Source organism: Tympanuchus pallidicinctus, unplaced genomic scaffold (genome assembly GCF_026119805.1).
Source record: "Tympanuchus pallidicinctus isolate F22 unplaced genomic scaffold, pur_lepc_1.0 scaffold5, whole genome shotgun sequence".
NCBI lineage: Eukaryota > Metazoa > Chordata > Aves > Galliformes > Phasianidae > Tympanuchus > Tympanuchus pallidicinctus.
Genome location: NW_026294769.1, coordinates 38,076,053 through 38,094,632, shown reverse-complemented (window position 1 = coordinate 38,094,632; position 18,580 = coordinate 38,076,053). Strand labels below are relative to the sequence as shown.

General features: G+C 37.5%; 1 protein-coding gene across 3 annotated transcripts in view; it reads left to right on the top strand.

Moving 5' to 3' along the window:
• Nucleotides 1–17,831, top strand: part of ATP6V1H (ATPase H+ transporting V1 subunit H) — a 39,481-nt gene extending 21,650 nt beyond the window's left edge. For all 3 annotated transcript variants that reach the window (XM_052703182.1, XM_052703183.1, XM_052703184.1), the window contains exons 11-14: nucleotides 261–386; nucleotides 3,091–3,192; nucleotides 7,795–7,908; nucleotides 17,079–17,831. In XM_052703182.1, coding sequence (XP_052559142.1) covers nucleotides 261–386; nucleotides 3,091–3,192; nucleotides 7,795–7,908; nucleotides 17,079–17,139 — 403 coding nt within the window. In that variant the 3' untranslated portion in view covers nucleotides 17,140–17,831. The remainder of the gene's footprint in view (nucleotides 1–260; nucleotides 387–3,090; nucleotides 3,193–7,794; nucleotides 7,909–17,078) is intronic.
• Nucleotides 17,832–18,580: the final 749 nt, after the last annotated feature.

Genomic DNA, 18,580 nt, shown 5'->3' with positions numbered 1-18,580 from the left:
TGCTTTGAGATGGGTGGATGGGTATGTTTGAAGACAATTTTTTCTCACATTTCATGCTTTTTTTTTTTTTTTTTTTTTTTGTGGCAGTGCTGAACTCTGAATCAAGGAGTGGTTCTAATGCTCTGCGCAGAGCAGTCTTCTAGATGAGTCAATTGTGTTATAACAAATTGTGCTCCAACTTTCAGGAGGCGGGCTTTGGCGCACAATTCAGACTCCGTGGAAGCATAGCCAATATTTCATTCAGGTCTTTTGTGCTGCAGCTCCTTCGATGAGTACAGTTCTGAGCTCAAGTCAGGAAGGCTGGAGTGGAGTCCTGTACATAAGTCTGAGAAGTTCTGGCGAGAGAATGCTGTAAGATTAAATGAGAAGAACTATGAATTACTCAAGTAAGTTTTCAGTTCTTGAATCGTGTAATTCTTTAATTCAGTAGTTAAGTGAACTTTTATCTGCTTTATTTCAACGTGTGTCTAAAACAAGTGCAAGTCAGAGCATCCTGCTGTCATTGGAATGGATGGTCATTTTTGGTCCTTTTTTTTTTAATACATATACTGTATGGTACTTTTAAAAACTTATCTTTAAATGCTGAATTGTTTATTTGTTTTTATTTATCAAAATGTTTCGGTAATAGTTAAGCTAGAAATATTTTCTCTTAAGTTTAAACACGTACAGCTGAATCATGTAATGCTTTCATTTGGAAAGCAACTATATACCTTAATTTTTTTTGTGTTGTCACTGGTTTGAGTGAACACTTCACTTGAATAAACTAGGTGTTCAAAGCTGTGATACTGTTTCAAGGAAAATTAAACTTATTGTATGATATACTAGATTAGTGGGCATAGTGCTAATGGGCTGACAGTTAGACTAGATGATCTTAGTGCTCTTTTCCAACCTTATTAATTCTATGATTACATTCCAGTTCATTTTGTCTTGAGTCAGTCTTATAGAAAATTGTTAGATAAAGTTGAATCTTAAGCTTATCTTTCCTGTTGGAGTCAAGTAATTGCTGACTTCTGGAAGTGTGCGCTCAAAAGAAATCTGGGTTTTAAATTGCTATGGGAGTTGTTGGTTATCTAATTGTGTTGTCATTAACTGATAATATGTGGTGTTCTTCCTATTTAGTATTTACTAGTATGTGCATGACCTAACAGAAAGCAGGAGACAATTGAAGTGTATGTTACATTGGAAGGCATGATGAGCAAGCTGGGTCTGAGCTTTAGATGCACTTCAGTCTGTCCTGAAATCAGTCTGATAAGCTCCTTTCTGAGAGCACATTTCTAGATGCTAAATATTACACACAAAAAAAAAATTAGATGCTACCAGCTGCAATGTGAAGATGATGTTGAGACTGATTTCCTGCAGCGACGGCAGTATTTTGCTGTGTTTATCTCTCCAGGTTTTGGGACAGCTTGGCAAATGTGTTGTGCTTGCACTGCCAGAAGGACAGTGATCTACAGTAGTTCCTTAAAACCAAACCAAAAAATAACCTTAACAAACATCACCACCCCCACAAAATGCATGGCAAAGAGATTCTTGTACCTAAGAATTTGAGTGTTTGACAAATTTGACAAATAACCCTTCCTTCACTTCAAGCTTTATTGTTTTATTTTCCTGTATCTGTCACTCTGTTTGTCTTCTAGCTCTAATAAACTTTATTGTTGAACATGCTGTTCTTTCTGTCTTGCATCAAGATTGACTACTTATGCAAGTGATGGACTTATTTGCTTAACAACTTTGTGTAGATCCTTTATCATCTTTGATTAGTGTAGTACTTTGATTAGTGTAATGCTTCAAGCTTCTGCTCATTCATCTTGTACTTTAAACAATTTGGACAAAGTTCTTCATCTGTCACTTTCCAGTCTTTAGAAAGTGTCTGTAGCATTTAAAGAAGTAAAATTACTCCAATTGAAATTTTTTATTTCAACTTGTCCTAATTATGGAAAGTTATTAACACATTTGTCATCTCATTAAGCAGAGATGAGTCTAATTTTCCAATGTTCTATATGTTTAACATTTTAAAACTTATTATCATTGCCTAGCCTTCATATCTGTCTTTTTTTTCCCCCTCCTCATTACAGGGCAGGAAGCAGTGTCTTATTTCTGGCTATCCACCACTAAAAGTAATTGAGCTACCTCTTAGCAAATGAAAACAATAGAATAAGTTGAGAAATTGTTTTTTAATTCTTCTGGCCCTGTGTTTCTGTTCATATTAACAAAATAACTGATATATGAAAAGGGAGTTGATTACAAAGTATTATTTTTATCTTCACAGAACTACTTTTTAGACCACAACAGTTCAATAAGCAATGAATGTTCTTGAGATAAATTTGTTGATCGTGAACTGTGAGTTCACAACTGTGTACACTGCATAACTCTTATTGCAGACTGCTTTCCTCTCAACGCTGGGATGTTTTTTAATTTTTAAATGCCATTGCATGGCAGTATTCTATGTAAATGTCTGTGCTGAGCTGAAGAAGGCTGCTGCTGTAAGGTGAAGAGAGGAACAGAGGTGGGGAAAGGCTGACCGATAGCATTCTTGATGCAGCCCTTTGCTTTGTCATTAGCAATGGAGTCTTGTAGGTTCCTAAATCCATAGTGCAGGACCTTGAGCACAGGAGCTGGGGAACAGCATGCAGGCATGACTGGAGTCTTATCGAGCAATAGAAGCAGCAGTGACTGCCTTGTGTGCTTTGTTTTTGAGTCCTACCTCTATCCTATTCTATGCATTTGTTAAGTACAGCTTACCTGGAATTCTAAACTGATGGTCTTGAACACAGCATACACAAATATGGAGGCATTTGTAAATATTGCTATGGGTATTTGTTTGTAGGTGTGGCTTACTAGGGAGAATTGAGCAAATGCTTTTAGTAATTTCATTAATGAAGGCAGGGTCATCTTTCTTTTAAATGCAGCTGCATATCTGGAAGAAAGAATTGCTGTTTGTGTGGCTTTAGAATGGCTATTGTTTGTATGGTTGCAAACGTAGAACTAAGATGATAAGTTAACAAAAATAAAGACCAAGGGAAGCTGTACAAACACACAAAATAGCAACAACCGAAACCTAGGACTTCTTTGTTTCTTATCCTTTCCTAGAATCCTGACAAAACTTCTGGAGGTTTCTGATGACCCACAAGTGCTTGCTGTAGCTGCTCATGATGTGGGAGAATATGTGCGGCACTATCCCCGCGGGAAACGGTAAGCAAAATGCTGCTATGCATTGGTGTGTTTGGCACTGTGTTTCTTGACACTGGGCCACAGTACACACTTGACTGCATTTCTTTTTCTCTTACATTAAAATATGCTACTTTGGGATCACAGGTGTTGATTAAGGGTAACTTACTGAGAAGGTGTTGCAGATTGGAAAATCCAAACTAGATATCTGCCTCAATATATTCTAGTGTCCCTTATTAATTGAAAGGAACCTACGTTTAAAGCACTCTTAAATACTTTTTTCAGTCTAAAGCAGAAGACGTGCATAGGAAAAAATTAAAATAGCTAGTAATAATTCAATCACTGTATCATTTTTTGCCATTTATAACTATTTAACTTAAAGTGGTGATAAGCTATTTGAATGATTAAGTATTTTTGTTTAAAACTTTTCACAGTTCATATTGTAATTTCAGTAGTGTTAGTACAGATTCAGTTATCACTCATGTTTTCCTTTTGCTACTCAAATACAAATTGTAATTGAAAATGGTATTTTAAACATATCAAAATATAGACATTTTTATTTTGTTTTGTGTTAAAAACTACAAGCAAATAAGTTACTAGCTGAATAACTGTATCTATAAGGAAAAGACTACTGAAGCAGAAAGGGGCCTTTTGATTTTGTTGGAACCATGCTTGTCAGTCACGCAAAGGGACACTGACAATTTCTGCAGCAAAGAAACAGTTCTTCTGGTTTCCTTACAGAGTTTAACTGGAAGTTGGGTGTGTCTCTCTAGAAATGTCAAGAATGTCTTTTGTGTACTGCTGGACATGATTCTACTAATGTCAAGATAGTGGGCCATAACTTTGTTTGCTTGAAAGACTTGTGCACTCTAGAAAGACTCCCAGGCCTCATAAATCTTGTAAGCAATTTGAACTGAAGGTGTTTTTAGATTATTGGAGCAAATTGACTGTCTCTGACAGGTCTATTACAAAAGATCAGAGATGTTCAGTATACTGCTTGTACTTAGCAGTGCTATATATTTTCCAAATAGCTCCTATATTTTCCAAAGAGATTTATGACAAGTAGTATTTCAAGTGGAGGCGATGTATCTTCTCATCTGGAAACTCATGCTGCTGCCTTCAAGGAAGCAAAGCTGAAGGATTAATAGACAATACTTCTGCTTCAAGCTGCCCTTTAAATGAGTTGTATTAAACGGTTACTGTAATCCTTAAACAGCTTGCCCATATCCACTCAAAAGTGGCATTATGATTGGTCTAATATGGCTGTGCAGTTGCTGCACTGAAACTATGAAGTCAAATGAATGGACAAACAGAATCTGTGTCTAAGGCAATTACCTCTTCTTTAGGTGTGTTCTGCAGTGGATTGGGGAGACATTAATGTGTGCAACGGGGGGAGTCCTGAAATTGAGGAAACCCCAGAACATGGAGACAACTGTCAGGAGCCCCCAGTCCTTACAACAGTTTATGAGGAGGTGTAGGTGGGGACAGGTGCAGTGGCATAACATTCCCCACCACACACACACATGAAGTGTGAGTGACTAGGATGGGCAAGCAGGGCATGGCACATCACTAATCACAGAATTGTAGGGGTTGGAAGGGACCTCCAGAGATCATTGAGTCCAACCCCCCTGCCAAAGCAGGTTCCCTATGGCAGGTCGCACAGGTAGGCATCCAGGCAGGTCTTGAACATCTCCAGAGAAGGAGACTCCACCACCTCCCTGGGCAGCCTGTTCCAGTGCTCCGTCACCTCACTGTAAAGAAGTTCTTGCGCACATTTGTGTGGAACTTCCTATGCTGCAGTTTCCAGCCGTTTCCCCTTGTCCTGTCTCCACTCACCACTGAAAAGAGTCCGGCCTCGCCATTCTGCCCCCCACACCTTAGATATTTATAGACCTGGATCAGGTCCCCTCTCAGTCATCTTTTCTCAAGGCTGAACAGACCCAGTTCACTCAGCCTTTCTTCATAGGGGAGATGCTCCAGGCCCTTCACCATCTTTGTGGCCCTCTGCTGGACTCTTTCCAATAGATTCCTGTCTTTTTTTGTACTGGGGAGCCCAGAACTGGACGCAGTACTCCAGATGAGGTCTTACCAGGGCAGAGTAGAGGGGGAGGATCACCTCCCTTGACCTGCTGGCCACGTTCTTTTTGATGCATCCCAGGATGCCATTGGCCCTCTTGGCCACAAGGGCACACTGCTGGCTCATGGCCAACCTGTCCTCCACCAGGACACCCAGATCCCTCTCCGCAGAGCTCCCCTCCAGCAGTTCATCCCCCAACCTGTTCCGGTGAATAGGGTAGTATTCTCCTGGTTGGTGACTAGGACCTGAGCAGGAGGAGGAATGGACCAGTTGAATTAATGGTTGTATGAATGGTGTTGCACTCAGGGTTTGGTACTGTGATCTGGATGCATCTTTGATAGACAAGGTGAAGGCAATTTGCCTGTGCTGCCAGGAGGGGTGGAGCCTGGCTCCACCTTTTACCTCAATGCTGGTAGACCCATTTAAGAGCTGACTACTAGTGGGAAAGGATCTCTTCTGGAGATCCCCTTTCCTGGAGTTTCATAGCGAGCCCAGTATACAGGTAAGCATTCTATCTATTCTGTTTTAGCATAATAACTGCATAGCCAAACTCTGGTATATTTCATAACTATAACATCTGTACATTCATTGATTATACACATGTTGACATTGGATGAAACACAACTGACCAGGAGGGACAAGAATGTTCTGGGCAGCAAGCTGTCCGAACTGATTAGCTGAGCTTTAGCTGGATTTGATGAGGTATGGAGATGTATTTCTGAGTGACAGAGTAGAGCGAGGGAATGCTGACACTTAAGAGAACAGCAGGAGAAATCTTCGTATTGATTCCAGGGGAATCTGGGAGGGCTCCTCCAAGAAGGTAACATAACTGATACCCCAGCTTAAGTGCCTCTACACCAATGCATGTACTATGGGAAATGAGTAGGAGGAGTTGGAAACTGTGGTACAAGAAAACTATGACTAATTGCTGTCATGGAAGCATAGTGGGATGAATCACACAACTGGAGTAACACAATTGAGGGCTACAATAAGTTATTTACTCGGACAATGGAATAGGTTGCCTGGAGAAGTTGTGCCTCATCCCTTATAGTGTTCAAGGCCAAGTTGGATGGAGTACTGGACAGCCTGATCTGGCCATGGTAACCATGCCCACAGGGGCTGGAACTGGATGACCTTTAATGTCCTTTCCAACCCAAGCCCTTCTGTGATTGCTGTTATTTTCTCTGTCTCTAGCTGGAAAAAAATACTGGTGGGACTGCACCTCTGCTAAGTTGCTATACCTGGTCCTCCTTAGCTGTTAAACCTTTTTAGAAGTGTGTTGTTGGTTAAAGGGAATGATTACTATTGAGTAACAAGTGTCTTCAATTCTAACCTGCATTAACCTTCTTATGATTTCTAATACATCATTTGTTGGGTTTTTTTTTTTTTTTGAGCACAGCCCTGTCTAAATTAAGTTTTCTATTTTGAAGGACAAGCTAAAATTCCTGAATATATTTCTTTTAAGGAAATTCATTGTAATCTGGTTTATTCTTAAGTATGACATAAGAAATTATAGGACTAAAGGATTAAAAAAACTTAATGGCTATAGTTTTTCATCTTCAGCTCTTTACTACTCTTGTGCTTGGCTGGTGTTCCACACTTCTTTTTTTCACTTGTATGACTTGCTCTGAGAAGGGATGCTCTTCTTTGGTTTAGAAGAATTCAGATGTCTTCCACATCTTTTGTTCCTCATCTCTTAAGGGGATCATCCTTAAGCTTTTGAAGGTTTCAGGAGTTAATTAGAACCTGACATTTCATGAATTTACCTTCTGCATATAGCACAGACTCAGAATTCAAGTTCTCTCTAGCCTTCCACTTCATATGATAATGTGAAATAAAAAATACTGTCTTTTCAAGGCAATATTGAGTTCTTTAGCAAGTTGGGTAAATTACTCTTTTTGTGAAAAGGGTCATTGCTTGATGGTTAAATTAGGGAAGTATGTAGTGGATAGCAAGCTTTCTTCTGATGTTGTGAATTCTTTAATAAATTCTAAAAAGCAACTTGTTCAGGAGGTAGCATGAGAAATTTGTATTAGTAACATGTCAAATAAGAAGTATGTGTGTATGGGAACTATTGTGTCATGGCCTGAACCACTGATTGAGCACCTGAGGAAAGGACTCGGACTGCCCTGGGAGCACAGGTGAAGGCCATTTAACTGTGTGACCAGAAGGAGTGGAGCCTGGTTGCAGCTCTCCTAGACTCCATTTAAGGTCTGACTGCCACTGGGCAAGGATCTCTTTCTGGAGATCCCTCTTTGGTGGAACTTTCCCCTGTGCTCACCTGTATCAGAAGATCCCATGTTCAATCTTCTTCCCTTCCTTTATAGCACTCTTCTATTGTGCTGTCCTGTTGTCATCACATCCTTGTTGTAACACCTTTCTCATTGTATTGATCTGTCTGATTGCTACATTGTGCTAGGAAATAAGTACTTCAATAAAATATCTATGATAGCTGATTAAATTTGGATGCCTTGAATTATGAAATAGTTGGATGGGCTAGTTACCCAGAAGCTGAAGTAACGTGGGGAAAAAACTTTTCTCTCTTTCAGAGTGATTGAACAACTTGGTGGTAAACAGCTAGTAATGAACCATATGCATCATGAAGATCAACAAGTTCGTTATAATGCGCTGCTGGCTGTGCAGAAGCTGATGGTTCACAACTGGTATGTAAAGCTTCTTTTAACAGTAAGAAATGTTGGGCTAGAAAGGGGTACCAATTTCTTAGTGTGCTTGTATAGAGTCAGAATCAAATTTTCATGTGGTAAAGCTGCATTCATTAAATAGTAGAGTAATGTGTTCTTCATTGAGAGTGTGGTTGGACACTGGAACAGGCTTTCCAGGCAGGTCACAGCCCCAGGTTGCCTGATTTTAGGAAGTGTTGGGATGATGCTCTTCGACAAATGACAACCCAAAAATCTACATCTAATGTGGAGCTAAGGAAAGAACTTAATCTTTATGGGTCCATTCCAGCTCAGGGTATTCTCTGGTTCTATGATGCTAATGTCTAAGATTGCAGCTACATTCGCTATGCTATTATGGCAGTTGAATTGAATAGCTTGACCTTACAGAATTGAAGTAATTCAGTAACACACTTCCTTGAACTGCTTAATACTTGTTATGAGCTGCAGTTCAGATTTGCAGAAGTGTGAAGTCATGAAAGTGGTAACAAGAAGTATAAATGTCCTAACAAACTTATTAGTCTTAGCTGAATGAAATGGTAGCTTGAGGTAGTTATGAGTACTATAATATCAAATACTATAGTAGCAGTTATTTTGCGATCTGCATTTCTGACTAGCCTGTTGCACTGTTCATTACTCTAATCTTTTCCACCACACTACACTAGTATTTTCCTGTTTCCATTTTGAGGAGTGTTCTTTAAATTTTTCTTGAGTCTTCTGGAGCAGCAAAAGCTTGTGGGTTGCTTATTTAGGTGAAGTCGAAAATTGCTCACTCCTTTCTCTTTCATCACTTGCCTAGAGTGGTGTTTGAAGTGAGGCTTTTTCTTTCATTGTTTTTTGACTAGTTCTCTAATAAGGCTTCAAAAAATCTTGAACTCTGCCATAGAAATGGCTGGTAGGTCATACTGCCTTTGCAATAGAGAGAGAATGGGACTTTATCTATAAAAGTTCTGAAGGGCTGGCATTGTGAAAAACTTTAGTGTTCACATAGCTTCAGTATAACCTGTCACATAGATTAGGTATGCTAACTGTACCTATTTTTTGTTTAAAATTAAAATGTTGGTTCTTTGAAGTACCTGCAATTTGTCGTGTTTTTTTTTTGTTTGCTTTTGCTGCTTATACAGATTGGTTTTCAGAAGGCTGATTAGTGATGGTTCAAAGAGTGTGAAGGTGGTATGGGAAGAAGGTTTACCAAGCATATTCTGGCAGATTCTTTAAGTGATCTATTCTCTGTAGAAAACAGGCTATGAAGGGTGACAAAAACCTCCTGATTCCCTTCCCCACAATACATATTTTCTTATTAAATAATGGTAACTTTACCCTTTTCTTTCTAAAGTACTTGGTTTTCTAATTTGCATACTTATTATTACATTCACATGGTCTTTCTTCCTCTTTCATACCATGGTAGCCTTATCTAACAGTGAAACATAAATTTAAATTATACAGACTGAATGTTCTCTACTTGTAAGGAGGACTTTGATAAATAATATTCATTTTCTGTATGTGTGGAGTTAGAGACTAAATGTATGGTGAGGCACAACCTAATTAAGGGACAGGATTTTTTTATTGCTTTCCACCTTGCTTCTCAGTTTGGTGATATCAAAACAACACAAAGGAAAAAAAAAAAAGCCATTAAATGTTCTTGGTGTTATAAATTCTCTTACATATATAGAGTTATAATAGAGCCCTAGATACTGAATTTTTCTTAAATAAGGGGAAAGGTCTTATTTGCTTGTGTTTTAATGTCTTGAAAGTCTGTTAATAAAAATACTAATCTTCCTTTCTCCAGCACTTTCCTCACTGGCAGTAGTTTTCCTGGGTGCTTAGCCTGGCTTTTCTCATTTCCAGCTTAGGTCTACTAATTTTAAATATATCAAATCTGCTCTTCTGGGTTTGTCTTGGTTCTTTCTATAGTGTGAACATATCAGCCCCTGCTTTTCTTTCACAGCTTCTGAACTTTTAGACTTGAGAATGGAGAGAGAAATTGCAGTTAAATCTAGTTTCAGACCTACAGAGGTGTCAAAAAGTTAGTGCATTTTTCAGACTTGTATTGTCACCTCTGTAGGGATTTTTCCATTAATACTTATTGAAAGGAGAGTCTTTGGGACCCATTGTCCTTGTCAGTACTGATAATTGCAGAAGTGTTCACTTGTAATAGATAAGTGATGTATCATTTCTTTAGCACAAGCTACATGTAAGAAGCTAAATCTGTCTTTGTATAGATCTGGCTTTTGGTAAGTATGAGCTCTTCTTCAATTTCATAGTTTGTGTGGAGAGAAGAGAAACCAGTCACTTTAGGTGCTGCATAGTGCAGTTCAAAGCCTACTTGTTTAGCATTGTTTTGCCATAATATGAATTAGTGGGCAAAGTCAACATTTCCCCTACCTCGATTTTCAGAGATGGAGAAATAAGTGTTTCCCTTGCTTCCATGTGTTTTGGAATTCCATCTCTTTCAACTGAGGCAAGTGTTTTTCCTTGACTTTAATTAGTGTGGTGAAACCCTCCATTACTGTATGTTGTACGTGCGTGACAGAGGTAATGAGGCTCTTCCTACATCCTGGAGCCTAGCAGAGGACAAGCAAATAAAGGCTTTCTCTGCCAGGCTGAGGCTCAGTGTGAGTAGTGTGCCTTTGGAGCATAAGGGTGAGGAGAACTTCTGTAATCGGAGTGAGGGACTGCCATGGAGCAGCTGAAGTGACGATGGGTTTAAAACAGCCCTGTATCCTTAGACTGCTATTAAATCAACTTGGATACAATTAATTTCTAAGTAATTTGAGTAGTTCATTACAGGCTGCTCAGCTGTCTTTTCTGTAGGGGATTTTAAGGCAGGGATAAATGGGGAGGAAATCAGACTGTCAGACGTTCTGTTCAATGGCAAAACTAGCTTGGCAAAGGCAGCAACTGCTGACAGTTATGTTTTTTTTTCAGGTGAGGTAATTTAAGTGAAATATTCCATTTATATTTGCACGTTAAATGATCACGCGTTTGATGAAGCAGAAAGAGAACATATCTTTTTTAGCATCACTTAATGTCTTTAAATGGTAACTTATCCTGTGCTTTAATTTCACTTGAACTAAGAGCATGTTAGTCCTGGCACTAATGACAATTAAAAACCTGCTATTGGCAGATGAGAAAGTTTGGCATGGAAATAATGGTGTAGGATTTCTTTTCCACTGTGTCTCTTTTTCTGCTGTGCCTTTTGCATATATGTGAGAAGCATCCTTGGCTTTGACAGAATTCAGAGAGCAGTGCCCAACATGACTATTTTATTAATGTGAACTGATTTTGATAATCTAATGCTAGTTGGAGCTATGTCTTTGCACAATTGGAAAGTATCAAATATTAAGTTCTAAAATTACAGACCTGAAGTATATTGTTTTAAGGAACCTGTGCAGGTTTGTACTGAATTGTTCTCTACCTCTGCAGAAGGAAAGGTGGAGGGGTGACAAATTATGGTAACGTGGTTGTGCTCCTTATGTCAAGGGAATAACTGTCTTTTGGAATTATTGTTGGCTGAGATGTGCAGAGTTATATTATTTGTGCTGTTTTTTTTTTTTCCTCCATGGAAGTGTATCATAAAATATGGTGGCTCACCCTCTATAGATCGAAGGCTTTCAGTTTTCATTAGAGTACTAAAACCATGGAGGATCTGGCCACAGGCTCATTTTTCCTCTGAGTTGGGATAATGACTGAACTTGCAGCATCTTTGATTATTCACACACACAGAATCACACAGAACCACAAGGTTGGAAACGACCTGCAAGATCATCTAGTCCAACCACACTTGTTGTTCACACTGACTAAAGTACTAGACTGTGGTGTTGCATCTTTCTGCTTAAGTAGTGAGTTACTGTTAGTGAGGGATTGCAAATGTTACCTCTGGGCTCAGGTGTGATGCCTAATTTCTGCCGCATCCTTTCACCTGTGTGGGCTGAGAGCTAGAGACCTCCTTCAAATGAGTAGGCTTTTAGAATAAAAAGTGATTCAGTGAATAGACATCAAAGTGCAGAGTATGAGTGAGCTGGAGGATATTAACAATGGGAATTAGGATGCATGATTGATGCATATTTATTGGAAATAAAATTAATAAACTATTGAACAAAGCAATGATTTCAGATAAGCTTCAAATTAGCTTTTTTCAGGGAGTGTTTACCAGACACAATTACTTGCTCTTCATCTTTTAAAATGACTAGTTATGCTGAGAGACATTTAAAACAACAGCAACAAAAAACCGAACAGCCTAGAATTTGTGATGTGATCTATCTGGAAGCTGTTGTTCTAGGGTTAATATTGAACAGTCAACATTTTTTATTCTTTTTTTTTTCTGTTGAACGTTATCCTAAGCCTGTGCATATAAATCCTAAGCCTGTGCACATAAATGTGCATCTCCTGAGCTTCTGGACCTTACTGGCTCTTTTACCAAGTGCAGTGTGTAATGATAGTAAACTGGCACATGTAATGCTTAACACATCGGGCTTAAATCTAACATTTACCCAGTTTCTTGGTCTTCATTATCAATACTATTTGTTCTCAGTTATTTACTAACTAGAACTTGACTAATTCAAAAACTTGAGGAAATAGTCTAATTAAATTTTTTTTGAAGAGCACAGTTCCTAGATATGAGACAAATTGAGCAAAAATCCAGTTAATCATAGGCACATCTGATACGTAGCATTAGTGCTTCATCCTTTTATGTGGAAGTGAATGTGTCCTTGTACACTCTCATTCAGTATCACCAGGGGCTGTTGTTTGTGCTGTGCTTGTGCTCTGGGGGATTTCACACTGTTTAATGTTTTTTTTGTGTGAGATCTGCATCATTTGTAAAACACACTTTATTTCTCGAGTTTCAAGCACTTCTAAGCACTATCCTCAATAATAAGAAAAACCATGTCACCAAAGCAATTTCTGATAGTTTCACTTCTAATTAGTGTTAACTTAAAGATGTGATGTCCTCATAAGTTTTGATTGTAAAATGCAGTTAAGTGATTTACGGCAGTTTCAAAGTGTTATGTATGAGGTTGAAGCTCTTAAATATTGAAAGCATTTTGCTTATAGCTCATTGTGCCAAGTGAACTGCAATACAGAGCCACTTCTGAACCACACTGCATGATTTAGTCTAGTTCTTTTTAATTCATCGAATGTCTCTGAGTGAGTGTTAGCTCAGCTAGCTCAGCTTAGTTAACAAATCACATAAATGAAAAAATGACTTCATCTTGTTTCCCTAATAAGAAGGAATATTGTTGAATTGAATTCCTCAGGAAATCTAAAAATTTTTGAGTAATAGAGACTCATTGATTTTCTGTTTCATTGTGGCCTGTATGTAAGTTGTGAAACTCTGGCAGCTTCTGAAAAACCTCTCTGAAAGGAGACTGCTGAGTCAAAGTGAGCTTCCTGCAATGCTCTTGAAATAATTTAATACAATCTGAAAATGAATGTTAATCTTGAATTTCACATCATAAGGAAGGCTGTCATCCATACAGTGAATTGTTTTCCATAATCAGGTGATACGTTTAAGGTTGCCCACTCATATTGTTACGTTACGTGTATTACATTAGTCTCCATTTGGGGCAGGAAAAAAAATGGCTTAAAATTTATAACTTGTCTGCTTAACAGTTTGGCTTTGTTCCATCTCTTGCCATTGTATCGAATCTGTAAATGTTTAGTTTAAGATAACCTTGTTTTTAATTCTAATTAATTGGAGGTAAGATGTAAAACAAATATTGGCATACATGATAGAAAACCTCACCCTTCATTTTTGCTATATTTCATTTACTCCTTTTTCTGTGCCTGCTGAAACAAAGAGTCTCCAGGTCACTTTGTTCCTTAAGGAAAAGGTAGATCTAACCAGACTAGAAATAGAAGTATAACTCTATAAGAAGTACCCATTGAACTACAAAGCTTATTTCTTTAGCACACAAGCTCTAGAAATCAGATGTTATGTACCTTAAAAATTTTCCATCTGTCATGGGTTGTTATTGACAAGTCCTTTACTAAATCTGAAAACTAGCATAAAATTTTGAAGCAGGATCTCCTTACCTTGTACTTAATGAATTTGATGGTTGGATCAAAACCTTGTGCCTTTTCCTAAGAATGCAAAATTTTCTGGATACTATCCTGAAGAAGCACCAGTAGGTGTGTGGTAATTTTCCTTCCCTTTCTGGACAGCAGTTAAACAATAAAGCATTACATACTATCTAAGCATGTTGAATGTTACTGGTATGCAAAATTTCATTTTCTTTCATCCCTTTAAATGATTTGAAGGGCACATCAGTGTTACATAATGGCTGGAGAGGTGCTGTACATGTAATCAGAAAGTCTTGTCTACTTCTGACTAGCTTGAAGTATTCTCTACAATAATGTGATGCCTACTCGAGATGAAACGTGGCTTTCAAATGAGAAGAATTATTGATTGAATTTGTGTCAACTGGAATGCTGTGTATATAAAGTATACTTCTGTATACCTTCAACATGTCACTCAATATATATTGGTTAAGAAAGATCAGCTTGGCCTGATTAGAAAGGAAAAACTATTGTAAAATTTGTGTAGTGAAAGACAGTAAGTACAGAAGTCCCAAAACTTGTCTGTGTCAAATGTTAGCAGAATGTGTTTTGCCTTAGTCTATATAATTGAGCTGATCAGGCATGCATGAACCTGTGGTAGCCATGTTTGTATGTCATACTGTTTCTACTTTTGCTTCTGAGTTGAACCATCTCAAAGACTGACTGTTATGCTTCTGTAAAGTTGGTCTATTTCTGCAATTAGGAAAAAAGAAATAACAAACTGTATTTAAAATAAGGAGAAATGGTCCTATTTGTGAGTTTACAGCTTATTTTAGAAAGCACTTCTATTCCTAGTTGCTTTCCACTGTAGTATGTACCTCTAGTCTGTGCCAGGTGTTTCTTTTAAGTATTTTGTGAAGCTATTTGTTACTTGGCTGATGATCTATTCATCTTTCATCCTGCATGATCTTACAGTGTGTGGAATGCTTGCATTATTAAGGATAACTACAGTTCTGTGGTGTAAAGATTAATTCTGAAACCTCAGCCCATATTTTAAAATTTGGATGAATAACAGTGTGGGATAAATCAGATCTTAGATGCTTTGTAGGTAATAGCATGATGATGGATACCCATGCTCAACTTGGATGAAGACTGAAGCTTGCAATAGTGTTTGATTTCATGATGTGATCAAATATGAACGCTTAAAAAAACACCTTGAATATTCATGTATTTTTATTATTTATTTTAACAGGGAAAACAGATGGTTGCTGAAGCTAGAGTAGCTTGAGTTTTAGTGGAAGGTGTGTGGAAGGTGATCAAAGGCCTGGCAGAGTAATAGGGCAGCCTCCTAGGACTTCACAGGAAAGTGTCACAGCTGCCTAAATCTTTACTGAGTGTCTTATCAGTCTACCTATTACCAGGTGTAGCCCATTCAAAAACTTTTCCTATGTTACCCAGTAAAACACATTTCATAAATGATAATCAACTGAAGAGTAACTGGTGTTTGTAACAGCATGTGGAAGGTAATACTTCTGAATACTTAAACCATGCTTCTCTGCCTTTTTAGCAGAGGTATTATTGCTGAATACAGTGTAGTGTGGTTGGGTTTTAATATGCATCAAGTATAATTTTGAGACAGTATAAACCATGCAATTTGTATTGTGAAGGACTGTTAGCTTTTCTTATGCTTCTGAATAACTTCATAGGAAATTCATGTTCTAAGTGGTCCATGTGTATTTTGAGAATAAGTAATTTGGCAGGCTTGTGCTGTGAGGTGATCTGTGCATCATTGCTTTCAGGGCTTGAGTGTGAGCAAAGATGTACTAGAACTTGTATGTGCACACAGTTATGGGGAAGGGGGGGCAAGAAGAGAGAGCAGGTGGACATTTGATTTTTGAAGCCCTTCCATAGTTGCTGGTTGTAGTTTTTGTTGGCTGTCAAATTTCAATTACTTCAGTATTACAGTTTTGAGCAACCTGAACCATTCTATCATGATTTCCTTCTTTGTCATCAGGAGTCTATTTCAAGGATGGAAAACTACATAGTACAATAAAAAGTCATATTAAAATACTGTGATTCTGCAGAAACACCTGATAAAAAAAACTTTGAAGAGAAGGTGCTAAATCATAATTCACGGCTCTGGCATACAAATTGTTATTATTTTATTACTAGCTGAATTTGAAGCTAGTACTTCATTGTACTTCATTGGAATTTTGCTTTCCTGGCCATTTAGTCTTAAAACTGCCAAACTCTATTCTGCAGTAGAAATTACTATGCATACAGAATAGCAGTTTCAGAAGACATTAGACTGAAAAGTAGTTTTTAGAATGTTCAGTAGGAACTGATCTTTTTTTTTCTTCTGGATTTAAATGTTTTGTGAACTTGATTTTGAATAACAGTTCTCTGAACTGCTTCTAGTGCTTATCCTAGGTTAAACAGTGAAAGATGGGAAGACTCCAATGAAATGTTCAGTGTTTTCCATAGGATTTATATATTGTTGCTGAGAGGAGTGGTTGTAGTTTGTTCGATTGTTGAGATTACAGATACAAAATAATTGATTTAATGGATTTCAAAACAAGGCGAAGAAAACATTGTAAATGAAGTGCCTGTCTGCAGCAGGCCTGGCTTGGATCTCTTTTTTCTTCCAACTTGAATATGAAGCTCCACAGCGTCTCTTCAGCTGTGTGAAGATTTTGCTCATCTATGGGTTAAATTGTCAAAATTTCTACCAGTATTACATGCGCTTATGCAGCATGAAGAGATCCTTTTAAAATACTTTGCAGTGACCTTTAATATGCATATTTAGCAAGAAAAATCTGTGGGCTTAGTGGGTGCTTTGTAACTGTTGCCAGGCCTAAGCATGAACATGGAGTCTTTGCTTTTTCTTGAGAGTTTTTGTGATGTTCAACTCATGCCTTATTTTCAGAGGGTTAGATGATAGCTGCCTAAAGCTTAGACACCCATATATTAAACAGTTGACTGAAGCTACTCTTAGTAGACTTGTTTTGCAGCTCAAAATATAGTGTGAAATGTATTTGAATCTCTAAATGTAAATAACACTATATGTAAAAACTACTTCCCTTTGTAATTCCTACTACCATATTACTCCATTCTTTCCAGGATATTTCTCAAACTACTTTTCTTTATTATTTCAGGGAGTACCTTGGGAAGCAATTGCAGTCAGAACAACCTCAAACGGCCACTGCACGGAGCTAAACACTTCCATCAGTGTATAACAGATTGTGCTTCTATCTAAAATGTTTGTCTTTTAATATCAAGAAAATAGTGAAGTCTGTGTTCTTTGCCTTCTACTAGTGTGTAAGCTTTCCAGCTTTCCTCCAGTGTTGTTGGCTTAGTAAAAACATGTTCAACTAGTTCTGATGAATATGTCTATCTTGTTCTGAATATATCTGAGTAAATATGGCTAATATATTGCATTTACTTTATGTATTTATTCTCATAATAAAGAATATTATTTTCATTCCATGTCAATTAACCTAGAAAATATGTTCTGTTCTTTGAGTGGCTTATCAGTGTTTTGACTTTCTGGGAAAAGTGAACATAAGTCCCTGTATATTATCTCCAGAGAAATTAAGAGTTTTGATTTGGTGTTCTGTAGACAATGTGACAGCATGAAAACTGATGATTAACAGTACTAAAATAAATACTGAGTCTCAAAACAGTTTTAATATCGTAAATAAATGCAAATATGTGGGGGCAGTTTTGAGTTGGGTTTTTATCCTTTTCTGAGACAAAAGTGTACAAGATGGGCTGGGAGATGAGAAGAAATCTAATGAAAATTGATGCAGTAAAAATTAGTGGAGCTGTATAAACAATCAATGTTTAAATTATAGATTGAAGATCAAGTGATTTTTGCTCTTTAATAAAAATGTTCAGTAACAGTTGAACTTGGAATTTCATGGGAGTGTTTTTATTAGCATTTACAAATATTTTCAATAACTAGAATTTTGGTGTCATTCTAAAATCCATCATATTTCATTTGACATTAAGTAAAATTATTTGCCTGCCAAGTTTTTTAATTTTCTAGCATGTAGTGCAAATGATACAAGCATCAGAGAATTAAATATTATTGATTTGGAATGCAAAAATGGTGTTGCTTATGCAGGAACTTGGCTGCAGGCACTTGTGAGTATTGACTGTTTAGTGTTTCATGATTCACTTTTAAAATGATAAGATATAAGAGAATGTGACTTAAATCTGTGTGGTACAGGTTTCTGAAGAAGCATAGGATACTTAAATGGAAAACAAATTTCTCAGTCTGGATTTTGATTGTAGGTAACTAAAATTTGACCACCAACCAAGAGTGAGAGAGATGACAATTTGTAATGATTTCTTGGATTAAAAGTGAATTATATAGATTAATGATTTCCCATTATGATTAATGATTGCTTATGTATGTAAGAAGCAGGCATTGGAAACTGAAGTTAGCATCATGAGGATAGATAAGGTTTGAATAGAATTAACTGATTTCAGTTTGAGGGTTTTCTGGATGGATCTTATTTCAGTGCTGCATGTTCCCACAGTGATGAGGAATACTGGTTGTCCAGAAAGCGGCTGGAATAGCATGAGTCAGTGCTCTTGAAAATCAGTCTTCCCTGATTTTACACTTCAGTTGGCACCACACAGGAGTGTTTGA